Below are 19,404 nucleotides of genomic sequence, written 5' to 3'. Positions count from 1 at the left end.
ATTCCATCCGGTGACAGCAGAATCCACATCATTATTTTCACTCTTGAATAAACAATTGCCAAATAGTTCCTATTGGACTCTAAAATACACCTTTACAGAATTGAAAATACAGAAATCATATAATGTTCTCACACAACAATGAAATTAAACTAGAAATAAGAGAAAAGCAGCTCTTAAACCAACAAATACGTGGGGATTAAACAACATCTAAATAATATGTATTAAATAGGTTATTTAAATAATGTCAAGAGCAGAAATAAATGAAAATCAATCAAACAGGTCAGCAAATCTAATGTTGAGATCCAATATTATAAATCAGGTAGCAAATTAAAAATGTATAGAAAGATTTATGCACAGGTAAACAGAATTTGTTCTAGATAAGCAAGATGATTCAACATTTGAAAATCAATGTTGCTCATTACATCAGAAGGCTAAAGAAGAAAAATGTAATCACATCAATTGATGGAGGAAATACATTTGACAAAATACTACAGCTATTCATGAGAGAAATTTCTCAGTAAACTTAGAAGGGGACTTTCTCAAATATTGATAAGAACCTTTATTTTTACATTTTTATAAAGATTTATGTATGCATACAAGAGCTGGGGTGTAGGTCAGAGGTGTGGTGTGAGAGTGTGAGAGGATTCACTGGAGACACAGAGTGAAGAGCAGAACAGGTAGAATACACAGTGAATGCACACTGAAATACACAGCTGAAGGGAGAAGTTCAGACAGAAGTTCAGGAGAAGGCTGCTGTGCAGTATGTGTCACCTCCCTGGCTGGAGATTGAACTAATGTTGCAGTGGCTAGCTATACCATGATGGTGCTGTGTCTTTAAAGCCTGCACTACCAAGAAGGTCCCAATAAGAATATTCAAAATAACCTAAAGATGAGAGACTAGGCATCTATCTGGGAATAGATGGAGTATAAACTTAACCACTGGCAAATTGTATGACTGTCTATTACCTTCATTAAACCAAAATACACTTGAAGTTTATGGTATGACTGACTATAACAGTAAAGAATATAAATGTGACAAAGAACTACAGACACATTGATTTAAACCATTTTTATGACAACTTATTTTCAAACACATGGGTGAATAGTTTCAAAAAGTAATTACTTATTATGGAATGTATTTTCTTATGTATATGAGTCAGTTACACTTTGTTCTAGTTCAACAAACTAGCAGAAAACAGGGTCTTATTGCTAGTCATCAACATTATTTGCATACCTTTTTTCTTGTTTTATTTTCATGTTAATATGCATGTCTGAAAATCAACAGGTATAACATCTATGAAATTCACACTAATAAGAGCTACACCTTTAATTCAGAAACTTATTTTCAAACACATGGGTGAATAGTTTCAAAAAGTAATTACTTATTATGGAATGTATTGCCACTTTTAAGCAATTTTCTGCTTACTACTTTAAAAAGGTAATCGTGGGGCCCTCCCTGGTCGTGCAGCGGGTTAAAGCATGAGTTCAGTCCCCTGGAGGTGACCCACACCGTGCAGCAGACCTTTCCTGACCCAGCCACTGCTCCCCTCAGCAGTGTACTTCATCAGTCGGCCTGTTCTGCTCCCCACTCTGTCTATGGTGAAGCCTCTCACCGCCCCTGCTCCTCTTGCCTGTACCCCCGCTCTTTATGAATAAATAAATCTTTAACAACAATAACAAAAAGTAATCATATTTGTTGCTTTTCTCCAAGACACACCTTTAGTTTGTTTTGTTTCTTTTCATGATAATTTATTCATACTGAACACTTCTCCAGTTCAGGGTTGATTATAGGATTCCTAACCATTATCCTCAGCTTTATTTAAGTCTTAGCGCAGGCTAAGTAGTTTCTGCTTTGAATTCTTTTTTTTTTTTTTCTCTCTGTAGTCAATCAGTTACTCCTCAGTTACATCTGCTGTCAGTATAGCTTTGTTAAACACCCCATTCTCATTTCTTTCCCTTCCTTTCAAATTATCATATTCTAATTTCTGTGCTGGGAATCAAGAGACTGATTTTATTAGAAAAAATAATGAAAGATTGTGACAGATGGACTCACCTATAAAAGGCTCAAGTTTAGTTAACAAACTTTGTAACAGTTTTTATTATTTTTTGAAGTCTTAAACTTGTTTTTGTCTGAAATGGATTCGAGGTATAGAGAAAACTGGAATTCTGACTTCCATTGAAATGGTATATATTTCTGAATTCTACAACTATTCATTTTGCTTTTGATATAATGCAAAGGCTTTATGATGTATAACTTTAGTATTTAACATATACTTCTTTGAAACTAACATTAAAATCTAGATTTTTATATTAAAAAACTGATAATAAAGGGAACACTTTTGTAGAATTGCACACAGTTAATTTTTTTTCTTATTTTCATCTTGGACATTTAAATATGTTCTAGAACATATTTTTATCTTTTTGGAAAGCTATGTAATGTTAACAGGTTCCATTTACTGAGTACTTTATATGCATCAGGCAAGTGTGGATCATGCCATAATCCTAAAGGCAAACATTATTTCTTTTGTAGTCCACTCTAACCGTCTAGGTTTGGTCTAATCTAGTCTAGTTCTAACTAGATTTAGAACTAACTTAAATCTTCTATAAGACAATTAAATATGGGTGCACAATCTAAATTAATCGAACTTAAAAACATATTTTTGAAAATATTTTAATTCTCCAGTTGTGATTTGCCCACTATTCCATTAGTATTTTTTGGTAACAAATTTATTGTTGACATATAATTCATATACCATACAATTAAACTGTCAACAGCTAATCAACAACTTTCTCCCAAAAGCACCATTGTCCCAGCCCTGGACAACCACAATTCTATTTTCTGTCTCCATAGATTTGCCTCTTCTGGACATTTCATGGAATGGAATAGGACAATATGTGTTCTCTTCTGTCTGCCTTCTTTCATTTAAATAATCATTGTCAAGGTTAATTCATGTTCTATTTCTCACTATTTAGTTCTTTTTTATTGCTGAAAATATTCCATTGTATAGACATATCATATTTTATTTATTCATTCATCTTTTTGGGGGGCATCTTTTGTTTCCTTTTGGCTATAGTGAACAATGCTGCTATTGCTCATTAACATTTCAAACATATTTAAAATATTTAGGTTGTTTCCCTTTTGGCTATTGTGAACAATGGTGCTATTACTCTTTGATATTTGCAAACATATTTAAAGTTATTTGGAAGGGTTCTCTTTATACTTAGAGTCGAAAAATATTACACTAAGAATTTGGAAAATATGTTTACTTTGGCTTTGATAGCTAATTCCATGTCCACCAAAGAAAATTTCACTAAAATTCCTTTGTTCTTTAATGGCATTTTTTTTTTTACTGTTTGTCTTTTTTAACTGTTTGGACTAAGACTTAAGTCCTGCAGCAGAAGAAATATTAGGTCATTGCAACTATAAATTTTACAATGCAGCGAGGAAATACACTCAGTATCGTAATTTATTTTAATCATGAATTTTAAAATTATTATTAACTTAGTTTACACTATGGTATGAACTATATTTAGAACTTCAATTTACATTGCTCCTTTTTGGAGAAAAGATGCTCTCAAAAAATCATATTAAGTGTTGTAAGTTCTAATAAACAAAAATAACCTCAAAATTATGGTTTGTACTGAGAAAAAAAATTTCATTTTCCTTGTTTTTATTTATTTACGGTGAGGATTAGGTAGTTTCTAAAATCTTGCCGTTTGTCACCACAATCTAAAATTTATCTTGCTTTTCCATTAAACGTAGAGACCATATTTGAGTCAAGAAAATTCTACTTGACTATTTTCACATGCTTGACAAGTAGAAAACATAGTATTTCCTTGACCATTCTTAATTCTACAGGGTTTAGAGTTTGATTCGGTTTTGGGTGGGAAGGAAACTTCGGGTGGAAGATTCGGTAATTAGCCATTTGCTTGAATGTTACTTTTAACATTAGAAGAGGGGGGGTACCATGCAAAAAATAGGGAAGTTAAAGTATTGCAAATCGAGAGAGAGAGCGAACATGGGAAAGCTCACAACCAGGAGTTATCCTTCTTGAGCTTCTGTTTATTTTACGCCAGCGAAAACTGCACAGAGCTTGGATTGCTTGTTCGTCTCCTAGGATACTGCAGGCTGTCGCATCTTCTTAGCACCCGGAAGAGCGCCTGGAAGGGCAGGTGTTTGTAAACTTTTGTCTGCGCCTGCGCAGGTCCACCGTTTCCGCTTAGTTTGTGAGGCCCGGATTGCAGACGCCAAAAGACGTGCAGTTGCCATGGCAGCCCAATCGAGGCTGCCTAGGGAGCAGGTGGTGGGGTCGCCCAGGTCTCATTGTCAGAGCTTAGAAAGAGGAGGAGAGGAGAGCTACCCCGGCCATCTCTGAAATCCCAGCTGCTGCATCTTTTACAGGCAGGAGGGGCTATAGAGGGAGAGAAGGGAAGGATGATATGGAGTTATTTAGGGCGGGAGAAAGGGTAAAGGGTTAAAGGTGTGGGACAAATGGGAGGAAAAGTGGGTAGAGAAGAAAAGGGAAGGTCGTTCTTGGAGCTTTATCTTTCTGAAGTTGGGCACCATGGAGCCTGGCGCTGGCCGGGAATCCCTGTAAAATGCCTTGCTTTGTATGAGGAAACCCCTCCAAGGGTAGATTAGTCTCTAGGATTTGTAGCGTTTCCTTTCTCTAAGTATTCATTCACCTTTGGTAGAAAAATAAGCTCCTGAATTGTTAGCTTCCATGAACAGGTTAAGATATTTGTATAGGCAGTTGGCATGCTGAGTGAAAATTAAAATGGTCACCTGATGTAAAATATTTATCGTCCAACTTTGTGATAGATTGTAAATTAAAAAATTACTCTTGGAATCGAAGTCTTGGCATTATGCAGCAGGAAGAATGGGGCAGGTGGTCTCACTGATGTTAGGGGTTAGCTTTTGCCTAAGTATTTTAAAAATGTCTTCTCTTTGATATTCTTTCAGTTTTTAAAAAATTTAAACAAGCTTATGTTTTAAAGGATAGGAATTAGACCAGAATCAATGAATTAAGTTAAAGTCTTTCTATATGATCTGAATCCCGAAAGAAAATTACCAAATTGAGTCCAAAATTTAGCTTAGACTCACACTGAAAGATATGCAGTCATACTCACTTGGGACTTAGCAGACACCCAGGAGGAAGGAATTAATTTCTTCTTACTATAGTTCTCTATTATTAATAGGGCAATTCTGGCCTAAGCCATATATACATAGAGTTTTCTTTTAAACTGATGATAAATATTGGGACTTAAAATGTGTTAAACTGACAAGGAATAAAAAATGTTAGGGGATTAAGTTTGTGTAAAATTTTGTTCCAGTATGTTTTTGAGTACCATATGGCTGGTACCCTGGGGAAGGAGATTAAAACAAGGGGAAGGGATTGAATATCCTGTGACGCATTTGAAAAAGGCTTAAGGGACTTGGTAACAAAAGTTTGTGATTTATGTTCCTTGTTTACTTGGGAACCAGTCGTACATTTTTTTTTTAAGTTATAGAGAAAAAAAATGGCACTTCAAATTTGATACAACATCCCAGAGTCACTTCAACTATGACATTTTTTCATGATGGCATCATAATATATTTATTATGTTAATTTTATGTTTTAGTTTAAATTTAAGTTTTCAGATGTGTGAGACTGTGTAAATTATAAAGCATATCTACTAAAGTCTTCAGGGGATCATTAAGAAGAAAGCACCAAAGAGTTACCTGCAAGTTGTATTATAACAGTTATGTAATTACACATCTTAATAAATTTCAAAAATCCCTGGTCAGAAAAGTGAAACTGATTATTCTAAGGCATTTGTGACCATGATAAATTGTGTTATTTATGTATTTGGGAACACAGTGAGTTTTAGTGTATTCTGTATCATTCCTTGCACTATTCCTTTTAATTGGTGGGTAAGTAAGCACAGCAGCTTACTTGATTTATCCTCTTTTGCATCAGGGGGGTGGTAGATAAACTCACATTGAAATAGTAATTTGGTTTCTTCAGGTTACCTCAAAATATTATTGTTCTTGATCTCTCATGTGTAAGTCATTGAGGCCTTGTTTTTTAAAGTTCTTTTTGTATTCGCTTGAAAGCTTAATATCTAAAAGGAATTATAGTCAACTAACACATTAGAAATAGTTCTAATCATCTGAATGAATAATTAGGTTGACTATCTAACATTCAGCATACCTAAAACTATCTTGAGATAAAAGGACCATTATCAAGAACTATCCAGAAGAAAGATGGCATTTAAATGAAACGGACTTCAGAATTTTTTTTTTTCAAATGTTGACTATTCAGACATTGATCATTTATTTTAAATTATGTTTTATCTTTGTACTATGCATTTGCTTTTAAATTTGCTTAAGAAACTGTAGGTCATCTAGCTTAGCTGTTTCTCTAAAGCTTTAATCTCCTTTGCAGTGGTCATCCTTTAAGTTTCTATAAACATTTTCCTTGCCAGGGACTGCACCACTTCCATAGGCAGCTCAGGTCAATTCAGGACAAGTTTGGAAAAAGCAATCCTGTCTTATGACAGTGCTGAAATTTGTTCCTGAGCTTCCAGCCCTTAAAACTAGCTTTACTACTTGAAATTTTACAAGTCCTTGTTCACATGGCAATCATTCAGATTTTGTAAAGTGATGAGGACTTCCCTTGTTTTCTTCTTAGGCTAACATTCTCAGGGATTTTTGATATTCTCAAGAATCTGGTTTTAATGCATGTTACACTCATAGTCTACCTTCTTTCCTCTCCTCTTTTATCCTCCCTTCTTTCAGTTGATCCTCTCTAAACATGTATCCTCAATCTACTTTAAACTTTATGCAGGAAACTGGATATAGTATTTCACATTATCTATATTTCACCCTAATTTTGGCTTTGGAGCTCCTTTACATTTTGGGTGTCCTCATCTTAACTCATTTTGAACCTGCTATTGACTAAAGCCTAGTGGCACTTTTTCTCAGCATTGAAAAGCTTAGCTGTTCTTTATCAGCTTATGTTATCAGCTAGTATAGCTAGCAGCTAGTAGAAAAATGTTCTTCTACATGCTTTCACTATCATTTGATGGCAAACAGTGGAAAGAAAAACATGTAAATTTTGCTTTAGTGAATTGGTACCAGATAGGCATTATGCTCAAAGATTTGGAGAAGGGACTAAAATAAAGCTAATGGCCAAAGCTAAGTTTCTAGGTAATTTATTAATTCAGGCTTAATTATACTTTTTTATGTCTTCAAACTGTGCCTTCGTCTCATCTGTTCTTGACATCTGTATTTCTGCTTCCAGGAAGAGTTTGACGTAAGAGCAAGAAAAGGCATAGGTCCCAGGTATTTGGGATCTAGAAGATCAGATTTCTTAGCTTTTTGGAAACTGGATCTAAAATTCTGTGTACAGTTAGAAATCATTTCTGTTGTTGTTATCGCTGAAGTCAGTGATAGAAAATATGCATATTATCCCAATGGATTTCTGCCCATGGCTATTTCTCAATAATTATAGATCTACACAAATAATGTTTCCTTAGTCCTTTTCTTTTTGGAAGGATAATATGACATCAAACTGATCCCTACTCACTTCTTCCAGTCCCTTCATCAGGAGTGTTCAGACCTCTGAACAATTCCACACACAATCATGTTTGTTTGGCATTTCTCATGCTGTTCTCTTTCTCTGAAATGATCCGTAAACTTTTGCGTTCAGTATTCAAAATCTGTCTCAGCCTTACCTTGATATTTTCAATTGTAGATGAACTGCTTTTTCTTCTTATCACATTCTTTAAAAATATACATTTACTCCACCTACCTACATTTTTAATCTACACATTTCATCACCTTTTAAATTTATATGCTTTATGTTTGTCTTCTGTACTACAAGCACCTTAAGAACATAAGTCTTTTATAATAAAGTATATAGAAATAGTGTTCAAAAAAATGTTTGTCAAAGTTATTTGTGTGTGTATGTAAAATGTGACAGATACAGACAGATATAAATCTTTGTTAAAAAATTTTCTACACAAAAAATTAGTAGGCAGTTATTGTAGGTAACTTTAGTTCTCTTAAACATGACTGAATTTATGCACCATTTTCACATTTATTAACTGTCACCTGAAATTCCTATTTATTATCATTGTCTTCCAGATGGCACTAGGCATCACAGTATTTTTGAAAATAAAAAGTATTCATATTTAGAGCTGACAGCAATTTGATTTCTTTGGAAACATTTACTATAATTTAGAATCAGCTGTTACTTACATCACAAATTTAATTATGCCATAAAAGTTATAAAAAGGATTGTAAAACTGAGATGGGAATTGACATTGTTTTTATTTGAACATGAACATGTATTTATGAAGGACATTAGAAAGCTGAGTCCTTTATTCTGGCCTGAACAACTCTGAAAGAATTGTAATGATCAGCAGGAACAGGTGATGTGGAAAATCTACCTGTAAGCTTTGTCTTTTGTCTGTCCTTTCCCATCTCTTTGTAAACTAGGTTTTCCAGAATTAGGGGGAAGCAGGATTGTTGTTAGTTAGAAATGGACCAGGTAAATGGCCATTCTAAGTATTTCTTTGAGGGGTGAGTGTTTATTCAGAATTTTCCATGTTATTTGTTTCTATGTTTTTTATTTTACCTTCACTATTAATTACTATATTCCATACAATCCCATAGTGGAGGATATAACATATACTTTATCTCTTTTGAATTTATGGCATTCTTTTTTAGCAATGAAAAATGGATGAAAATAAAGATACTGATTCAAAAGAAAGTGGAGAATATGAAGATGACTTTGAAAAGGATCTGGAATGGTTAATTAATGAAAAAGAAAAAAGTGATGGCAGCATACTAGAGGTATATGTAAATTATAACAGCATTCATAATAATCACATTTTAACAAGGTGCTTTGTATTCTTGAAGTTTCACATATACTATGTCATCTAAAGCTCACAAAATTCCTTTGATGTGCACAGAACAAGTATTCTACCTATCTTAAGGTGAAAATTTAAATGTTATAGAGGCATAGAATTTAAATATTATATGCTAAGGCATAGGGCTTATTAGTCACAATTTGCTAATTAGAGGAATGACTAATGGAGCTAATTATAGAATTGCACTTTTATCAACACAAAATTACATTTAAAATTTATAATGTATATAATATAAATTAATAAAATTTACTACATTATATAATATAAACAAGGGTGAAATCATAGAGTAGTATTTTTAATATAAATGAAATATAATGCAAATCCTCAAGAAACTTTCAGCTGATAATTGAAATCTTAAAGTGAATTAGCTCTTCACCAGAAAGAATGTAGAGAAAAAGTAAAGCATCAAATACAGTCACTGGAATACTTGTAGGAAAAAGTAGATTTATTACACATGATCACATACTATTTATCAGACATATAAAAAGGAAAGAGAAGAAAATGAATCAGTTCCTTGATAATGGAAGATTCTTTTTCTCTTTAGACACAACATCAATTTATCTATCTCTATATATGCATATACACACATATATACACAAGTATACATTGTAAGAAGATGTGCACACACACAACATATATGTGCACATCTGTTTACGATGTATACTCATGTATGTATGCATTTACACATAATTTTAGATATTATTGATGTCAATGCTTGGAGGAGTAATGATAAAAGGACTATGACTGGTATATGGAGGGATGACTGTAGAGGGACAGTGATTAGAGCAATTGCAGCGCAGGCAGACTTCACAGAGTTAAAGAAAACATAGGGAAATGAAGACAATAGATTTTATATTGCAAACTTCTCAATTCTGTCTTGCTTATGCAATGGAAACCACCAGTGGAATAACCTTTGAAAAAGGCATCAATCAAGTGAACATTGTCTACAATGACTTTTAAATGAGAGTTTTATGCATCATTGGCCAAAAATGATCAAATGAATCGAGGCAGTGTAGATACTGGAGTAGACACCCAGATTATAAGATTGAGCCAAGGTCTTCTGATTGGAAGGGAGTGATATCCAAAGCACAGAGACAGAATTAGACAAGTGATGATGATTTATTGATTATTTCTTTATTCATTTCAACAAATATCAGTTCTTAATTACCATGCATCATAGATTGTTCTAGGTTGTTCAGAATACTTTCCAAAGAAAGTTATCTCATGAATCTAACTCATTCCTATGGATGCTTATAATCACTTCTTTTGAGGCTGGTAGAAAAACATGGATGATAGAGCTAGATGCAGGGATGAGGAATCAGGGAATTTTTTTTTATAGAAAGTGGCCTCTTTTTAAATGTAGTGTATTTTAAAAAGAAAAAAAGTAAAAGCTAAAGAGAATTGAGAAACAGATTAAAAGGAATTAATTTGAGAATCAAATAAACGCAAAAAGAACCATTGCAATGCAAAGATCTTAGTTATTTGGTATTAATTTTAACAGACCAGGTTTGTTTCTTGGGCATCTAGCAAAATTGTACAATTTAGAAAGATGAGGCTGTCAGAAGGATGTGAGCAAATAAGAGAATTTTAAGTAGCTGAAGAAAGCAGTAGCTCCCATAGGACTTCTTAGGAGGGAGAGAATTATCTGAAAAACAGAAAAAAATTAATTATTAGGATTAAAATGTTTGAGACATGGGGATATATGTAGGAGACATGCTGGGTAAGAAGTCCTTAAGTACAAAGTAAGATTTTGTGATAATCCTGGCTTATGACTTCGTTTGGAATTTAAAAATAAAGTTGGCCCTGGCCCTCCCTGGTGGCGCAGCGGGTTAATGCACTGCAAAAGAAGCTTAAGCCACTTCCCCATGAGTTCGATTCCCACCTGCCCCAGAGGAGCCCACATGGTTTGGCAGACCTCTCCTGGCTGGTGCACCCGCTGCTCCCTTCAGCCCTGTACTTCGTTGATCTGCCTGTTCTGCTCCCCACTCTGTCCCTGGTGAATTCTCTCACGCTCCGCATCTCTGGCCTGTACCCCAGTTCTGTATGAATAAATAAATAAATCTTTAAAAAATAAATAAATAAATAAATAAATAAAGTTGGCCCATGGTCTGTGATGGTGTTTAGCATAGGGTTTTGGAACTGCTGAGGAAAATCTGCTACAGATGTAATATTTTACCTGGAATTTGGATATAGGTTCAGCAAAAAAATAGCAACAATAATGAAAAGATTGTAAGAACCTCAAAATGATAAAGGTTTAATGAAAGACCTACAATGCTTTTGGCGGGGAAAGATACTTTTTTGAGAAAACAAACAAAACATTTAAAAAATTCTTATGAAAATGTAAAGAACTGTTTTTTAGAGATTATCTAAGTAATATAGATATTTATAATTACCATTTCATACATTAACATAAAAAAATTTAAATTATTGGTTAGCACTTAGCAACCAATAATTTGTATTTGGGTTGTCATAAATAGAATGTTATGGGTAAAGTAGGAACAAGAAAGGTGTACATTTTTTCATTCATAAAGTAAATTACAAATCATTTTAGATTGTCTACCTATGGACACACATTTGGACAATCTCAATTTTTACTGAAAAATACCTCGTATCTGGTTTTTTTTTTTTCTTTTCTTAAGATGGCTTGTGGGAATGAAGAAACTATTAACCAGGAATCAAAAGAGAACAGACCAGAAACAGATCATACAGAACAGCTTTCCAATCCTGACAACTCTTTGACAGATGGTATTTCATCAAGAAAAAATGACTTCATTTCTGTACCCAGTAGTCAACCTTTGGATCCCATATCAGATTCAGACAGTGAAAACTCTTTCCAGGAATCCAAACTAGAAATTCAGAAAGACCTGGAAGAGGATGAGGATGATGAATTAAGGAGATATGTTATGGAGAAAATCATACAAGCCAACAAGCTTCTACAGAGTGAAGAACCCATAAATGATAAAAGAGAGCGAAAACTTAAGTTCAAGGACAAGTTAGTTGATTTGGAAGTTCCCCCACTGGAAGAGACTGATACTTACAAAAATTATTTGGAAAATGAAAGTAATATGTCTGGCAAACTCTCAGAGTTATGTATTTCCAATGAATTTGGGCAAGAAAATGTGCTACTATCTTTTACTGATGGAAGTTGTGAAGAAAACAAGGATGGGAAGATACTGGTAGAGAGAGATGGAAAGTTTGAACTTTTGAACCTACAAGACATAGAGAGTCAGGGATCTTTGCCTCCCATTAATAATGCTAATAGTACAGAAAATGAACCTCAGCAGGTGTCACCCCTACCTTCCAACTCACTTGGCAACAGCGTCAAGAAAGAAGAGCCTGTTCAGAAGACTCATGCTGTCACTCCCTCATCAACAGAAGAGCCACTGGCTCATGTCTCTCAGTCAACCCCCAATTCCAGGATCCGTCCAGACTCAGCTACCAACTCAGATCAAAGTAAGGGCAATGGGAAATCTACTCTTAGGCTACAGTCTGCTTGTATATCTCCAGTGAAGTCAACATATTGTCTTTCCCCTCGACAGAAAGAACTTCAAAAAAGACTAGAACAAAAGAGAGAAAAACTAAAGAGAGAGGTAAGCATTTAAGTAGACTTTATATTGAAAAGGAGTATGTTTCATGTTTTATAAATATAGTAAGTATTGAAATAGTTCTTCAAAGTATTGGGTGCATTGGGTTGCTTTTGCTGTTATTAGACGAAGTAGGTAATGTTACAAATTTGTATTTAAGGAACAAATACCATGATTACTTTGGTCCTTTCTTGTAAGGATTCCAGAGCATAGTAATAACCAATCTGTGTTAGGGCTTGAGGAGGTCTCAGTGATGAAATTCATCCTTTCATTTGAAAATGAAGCTCAGAGAAGCTAAGTGACCACTAAAGTAATCCTAATGAGCTAGGTGAAAATAAGATATCTGATGAACAAATGATGTCACATTTTTTGGTGGGGGAGGAGTTTAGGGGGCAATAGATAAAAAAAACTTGGGTTATTATTCCTTGACTTATATGTGAGTGTTTTCTATGGAGCTGTCATTAGCAGAAAAAAGTGAACAATGAAGTTAGTAGAACATGTAACCTGGAAAACACTCAGACAAAATTTAAAAGAGTACAAACTTAAAACTTTTACTTTTAAAGGGGCCCTCCCTAGTGGCACAGCAGGTTAAAGCACAGCATGAAGAAGCTAATGCCACTTCAGCCTGAGTTTGATTCCTGCCCCGTGACCCACATGGTGCAGCAGACCTCTCCTGACCTGCCCACTGCTCCCCTCAGCAGTGTACTTTGTCAGTCAGCCTGTTTTGCTCCCCACTCTGTCTCTTGTGAATTCTCTCACTGCCCCTGCAACTCTGGCCTATACCCCAATTCTGTATGCATAAATAAATAAATCTTTAATTTTTTTTTTTTACTTTTATGTGGCTTCCAAAATCTGAGCTCTAGCAGTCATACTCAAGTTTACTTGATGCAGTGTATAATAGTACTGAAAAGAATCTGTGAACTCTGAACTTCATGACAAAAAATTTTGTTGTAATGATGAAATATAGTTTACTATACACACATGAACATATATTATACACATGTAATATATTTCTGTAATATAGCTTGGTGCTGTTTCTACTATGGCTGCTCCTTTGCTTCCAGTAACTATTTTATAGTTTCCTTGTAACAAGTTTAATTACCTTGTTTTTATATTAGCTTAATTTTATAACAGTAGTATAATTCAGATAAAAAGTTCATTTTGTTCATATAGTTAACTAAAAGCCTAAATGTTTTTCTTCTAGTAAAATGTTACCTTATGAATATAAACACTAGTTGAAAAATATTTTTAAATATCTTTGTGAAAAAATTCTAACACATATAAAGATACAACTAACTACTATGTTCCTATTACCCACATACAAAAGTTTAAAATTTTGGCCTCTTTGCTTTATCTCTCTTTTTTTGGCTGAAACATTTTTTAAGCGAGTCCTGGAAGCACTTCGTTATTCACCTGTACACTTCAATATATGTTATCATTTATAATGACAATTTCCATCCAACTAAAACATTTAGCAATATGTAAATGTTTTAAGACATTTATAGGGCTTTATAGATACCTCTGTGCTTCTAGGATTTTTATCTGTTTTCTCTTCTGCTTAGTTACAATTTGAGGAATTAATGCCCAAACTGGGAAATTCAGGAAAGAGCTGATGAAATACTGAACAACATGTATGTATTGTACATCTGTGTAATTGCAGACTGTCTCTACAGTGTCATTTAACTGTAAAATGATTTTTTCCTGAGTAAACTAGAGTCTCTGTTTTTATTGTTGTTTTTAAAGATTTATTTATTTATGCATACAGAACTGGGGTACAGGCCAGAGGTGCAGGGGCGGTGAGAGGCTTCACCAGAGACAGAGTGGAGAGCAGAACAGGCAGATGGACGAAGTACACTGCTGAAGGGAGCAGCGGGCGGGTCAGGGGAGGTCTGCCACGCCATGTGGTCACCTCCGGGGCAGGCGGGAATCGAACTCATGCGGAAGCGACTTTAGCTTCTCAGTGCTGTGCTTTAACCTGCTGCGCCACCAGGGAGGGCCTAGAATCTCTGTTTTTAAAGAAGTCCTAGTTTTTAGATGGAAAATTTTAAAGAGAATTCTTAAATCTGAAATCATATTTCTCTACTCATTTACCTTCTTATACACTTTCATTAATCTTTAGCATTAATGTCTTGGGGTATTATTTCCACCAGGAAGAACAACGAAAAATAGAAGAAGAAAAAGAAAAGAGAAAAGAGAATGATATGGTTTTTAAAGCATGGTTGCAAAAGAAAAGGGAGCAGGTAATAGAAATGAGGAGAATCCAGCGAGCAAAGCAAATGGAAGACATGAATAATAGAGTAAGTTAAACATCTCTGAAAATTAATTTCATTCAGATACAAAGCTGAATTTATTTACAGAAGGGAATCAGAATATCAGACCAAGAACCTACACCATAATATATGACAAAACAATCTACCCCTTGAATCTTTACTGAATATACCTTAGAGATTATTTTATATTGGTATGTAAGTTGGGTGTTTAAATTATTACATAGTTTTCTGTTGTATGGATGGGTATTAATTTATCTGATCATTTCCTTATTAACACTGAAGCTTTTCTAATCTTTTGGTACTACAAACAATGCTACCTAAATTATCATGGGTGCATATTAATTTGCAAATGTAAAAGTTTAAATGGAGGATGTATTTGAAGAGGCAGAATTACTCTGTACTTCTAAAAAATTTGAGATAATACTGCCAAGTTACTGCCTCAGAGAGATGCCACTTTATATTCTCAACAGTACCTGAGAGTACCTCTACCCCCTACATCCTCATTAATATGTGTACTTTAAAATGTTTTTATTTTTACTAATCTGAAAGGTGGAAATGTTGATTGTAGCGTTATTATCAGATTGAACATTTATGAATTTTTCATAATGCCTTTGTTTACATTTTATTCTTTTTGATGTATGGAAACATTTTATGCATTATGAAAAACAGTTCTTTGAGAGATGTATGGCATTAAAAGGTTCCTTTTTATGCAGAAAATTTTATATGGCTAGATTTATAAAACCATACAATTTCTGAACATTTTTAAAATAAGTTAAAGCACACTATAATCTACATTTAATTTCTTAGCAAATTTTATCAGTTTCTCTTCAAAGTAATACTGAATTCCATAAATCCAAACCACTGTTTTATATACCTAATTTGTTACAAAAATCTAATAACTGTTCTCCTTTCTTCCCCCTTGCCTCTTTCATCCGGAGTCTATCTTCCATATAGCAGCCAGTGCTGCTTCTAAAATGTAGAATAGCCCCTGTCACTTATGCTTAGAAACCTGCAGTGGCATCTCATCTCAGAATAAAATCCAAAGTTCCTGATATAACCTACAAAGTTGTACATTAATGACTTCTTCTTAAGCCACTTTTGCTACAGTTTTACTTTTATTTTTTTATTTATTAAGCCTTCTAAACAATTCATTCTCAGATCCTTTTTCCTCACTGTTACTGTTGCTCAATATACTCTTTCTACAGATATTGTATAACTTGCTCCCTCATTGTCTACATATCCTTTCTCCTTACCTCTTTATCGTTGTCTACTTTTTTTTTTCTTTTTGAACCTGATAATCAGTAAATTATTTTCATCTCTTCATCTTGGACAGCACTACCCCATTCAACTTTGTGTGATGATGGAAATGCTCTATATATTTGTGATGTTCTTCATCTACAACATGGGTATTAAACCCTTGAGATATAGCTAATATGACTGGGCTATGAGTTTTAAATTTTATTTAAGTAACACATGTGGCTTACAGCTATTGTACTACTGGTAGCGAATGTAGAAGAGGGAAACATTTTATTTTTCATTGCTCTCAGTACCTATAGATATGGTATGTAGTAGATATTCTTATAAATACCTGTTTGAGACATCTATCAATCCTGAATCCTGACTCTGGTCAGGATATATAATTCCAGACTGAACACATTTTAGTCATCTTGGACTTCCATGTGTTTAGCAATAATCTTTTAGGTCCATGAGCCCTCTTCACAAAGCTTAACATTGTCCATCAGAAATTCTATGTTATATAAATTTTTAAGTTAGACTGGAACATACCTGGCAATGTGGGTTACAGATAAAAGGAAATGCAAGTTATAGATTTTCTTTGTTATAGAGCTCATATTTGAGGGAAAATATTACATGAGTGCTACCTTTTATATGCTAACCAAGACATCCATAAAGTCACATTTTTCATGGCTAAAAGGCCCCAAATCTGTCCCTTTATTCTCTTCATTTTTCCAAGTTGAAGTTGAAGAGCTTTTTCAACTTTTGAAGAGTCCCTGAAGATAGCTTCATTCATAAAGTTTGAAGAACCACACGACAATCTATTTCTGTTTTTTTTCTTATTACAAAAATCTTCATGATTGTCATCCACATGAAGAAATTTTTAAGGTTGAAAATCCTCATGGTCACTCTTCATAAAAATACTGTTTTGGACATAGATCGGGCGGTTAAATGTTTTTAAAAACAAAGATGGAATTTAAAAGAAAACATGAATAATTTGTGTTGATCATTAATTTTTAAATGGTACTCCATGGAACTCCTTCAGGAATTGCTACCAAGATTTCAGCTTCAGTCATACAACCTATCCCCAACTTTCCTTCAACTCTGCTGTTTGTGTGTCCAAAGTTATTGTCAAAACACTCCACTCTGAATTCAGTTTCCATATCATTCCATGTAGACCTCCTTCACTGCTACTTCAGTAAGACTTGTGAAAGAGGCAGGTCATGAGTTCAGTGATGAATTTTCTATCAAGGGTAATCAGTGTTGCTGATTTAAAGGGGATGTGTTTGAGGTGGATACTCGAAATGCAGTTGATGATGTTGGCATTATGAAAAATTGATGTCAGTCTTGTGTTCTATAGGCATAAATGTGGGGGTCTAAAAATAGTAGTTTCATTTTACTAAAATAAAGGAAAAATTGTTCTTGTAATTAGCAGGAGAACAGAGATCCACAACTAGCTTTTCGATTATGGCTTAAAAAGAAGCATGAAGAACACTTAAAAGAAAGAAAGACAGAGGAGCTTCGAAAGCAAGAGGAATGCTTATTTTTCCTTAAAGGAGCAGAGGGCCGTGAAAGAGCCTTTAAGCAGTAAGTCAAAGGCAGGTTATTTTCCTTCCTCCTCGTCATTATGGAGTTATATAATCAATAAAACCTAAAAAAAAAAAAAGTTTTCTCTCACTTTACATACCTATTCAATGTTAAATACATAGTGGCTGTACTATATTGTCTTCAAGATGATTTCAACCCAAAATTTGTTTCCCATGGATCTGGCATGATAATCCTTGAGTCTACCATTTGTTAGTTGATTTATTAATTTTTTAGAGCAATGTGTCAGAGATTGATTATAATTTCTCTTCATAGTCTTCAAAAATATATAAAGAGTTGCATTTACTGAGAAATATTTTCTGTAAAGAAAGGCAGTCAGGCTGTGGAAGATTTGTATAAACTAAGTAAAAAGTATTTGGACAAATTTTGTACAATGTAAGTAAAATTTAACTCAAATCTTATCTCTTTTCAGTTACCTAGATAAGACTATATTATGTCACTAATTCTGAGTCAACATACTTTTGTCAGCAAACCCTAGTGAATATTAAGTTGTTATTAGATATTCATTTGTCTTTTTTGCTCTTTTTTTTCCCCTTTGAGTCTTTATTCCGATCTTTCCTTTTTTTTTTTTTTTTAAATAGCCCTTTTATAATAACATAAGCAGTAAAGGTGCATTGTAGATATTGAGATGGGAAGTCCTATTTTTATTACCTAGGAATCACTGCTGTGATTAACTTAGTGCATGATTCTGTATATTTCTCTGTACTTTTATTTACAACTTTAAAGTACAGTTGAGATAACAATGGTTATATTGTTTCGTAATCTGCTTACTTTCATAGTGACCCCATCCCGCAACCACTTTTGCCCAGGTATGACTATAATTTTGTTCAAACTGGCATCCAATTCTGGATCACAACATTAGGTTTCTTGTCTCTCTTATTGGAAATAATTTATTTATGAAAAAATTATATAGACACATACCACATACATATTTCTATACCAAATATGCCTGCATAGTTGTTTTCTGAGTAAGGAAAAAGCACTTTATAGACTTAAATTTGTTAGAATATGAACTTTTCACCTTGTTTTTTATTTTTCCATCTTAAGGAAGAACTATTCTTTTACTGAAAAGCAAGGCAACATTCCTATATGCTGCTATTTTTAACCTGAAGTAATAATTTAAGTATAGTTGCAAAAAACAAGTTGATGTTGATCTATTAAATACCACTGTTTAGAAAACCATTTTTCCCCAAAAATGACAATAGCTATAGCTCATGTAAAGTATGTTGGCAGTTTCTTTGTAAGACAAAATTTGAAAAATGGGTTCTTTTTGTGTGAGCCTCGTATATAAATGTGAAATCTTTATTTAATACTTAACTAATTTGTGTTAATCTCAGTATTTCATCATAAAGGGAATTTAACTATCTAGTGTATTAACTTGATAGCATGAAGAATATTCAGGTTGATCTGATCATGTTTCTTTCTATAGGTGGCTAAGAAGGAAACGGATAGAAAAACTAGCAGAGCAACAAGCAGCCAAAGAAAGAACTAGACAGCTCCAGCTTGAAGCAAAGCGTGCTAAACAGTTTCAGAACCACCTATATATGTCAGAAGCCAAATCTTTCCGTTTTACTGATCCTTACAACTGAAGGTATCTATTAAATACTTCATATGGAAGATGCTAGTCAAAATTTTTTATATTATTTATGGCCCATGTACTTTTGTCATACTCTAAATTATGGAAGTAGTATTTATAGCTTGTTGATGTTGAAAGGGAATTTTATCTTTAATACTAAAACAAAATAAATTTCTTTTCTCTAAATTTTGTAATGTTATACTATCTCTAAGTACAT

At 33.7% G+C, this 19,404-nt stretch overlaps 1 protein-coding gene across 2 annotated transcripts; it reads left to right on the top strand.

Moving 5' to 3' along the window:
- Window positions 1–8,725: 8,725 nt before the first annotated feature.
- CCDC181 (coiled-coil domain containing 181) lies at window positions 8,726–19,284 on the top strand. Of its 2 annotated transcripts, none has more exons than XM_004688465.2 (5): window positions 8,726–8,842; window positions 11,559–12,509; window positions 14,654–14,800; window positions 17,442–17,593; window positions 19,041–19,284. In XM_004688465.2, the coding sequence occupies exons 1-5, from the start codon at window positions 8,726–8,728 to the stop codon at window positions 19,198–19,200; spliced, it is 1,527 nt and encodes a 508-aa protein (XP_004688522.1). In that variant the 3' UTR covers window positions 19,201–19,284. The 2 variants fall into 2 exon arrangements, with proteins under 2 accessions (XP_004688522.1, XP_012584414.1); XM_012728960.1 differs by having other exon boundaries at window positions 17,439–17,593.
- The last annotated feature ends 120 nt before the right edge of the window (window positions 19,285–19,404 follow it).

Source organism: Condylura cristata, unplaced genomic scaffold (assembly GCF_000260355.1).
Source record: "Condylura cristata isolate star-nosed mole 26May11 unplaced genomic scaffold, ConCri1.0 scaffold00024, whole genome shotgun sequence".
Lineage (NCBI taxonomy): Eukaryota > Metazoa > Chordata > Mammalia > Eulipotyphla > Talpidae > Condylura > Condylura cristata.
The sequence above is the reverse complement of the archived record's forward strand: the minus strand, read 5'-3'. Positions and strand labels throughout refer to the sequence as shown.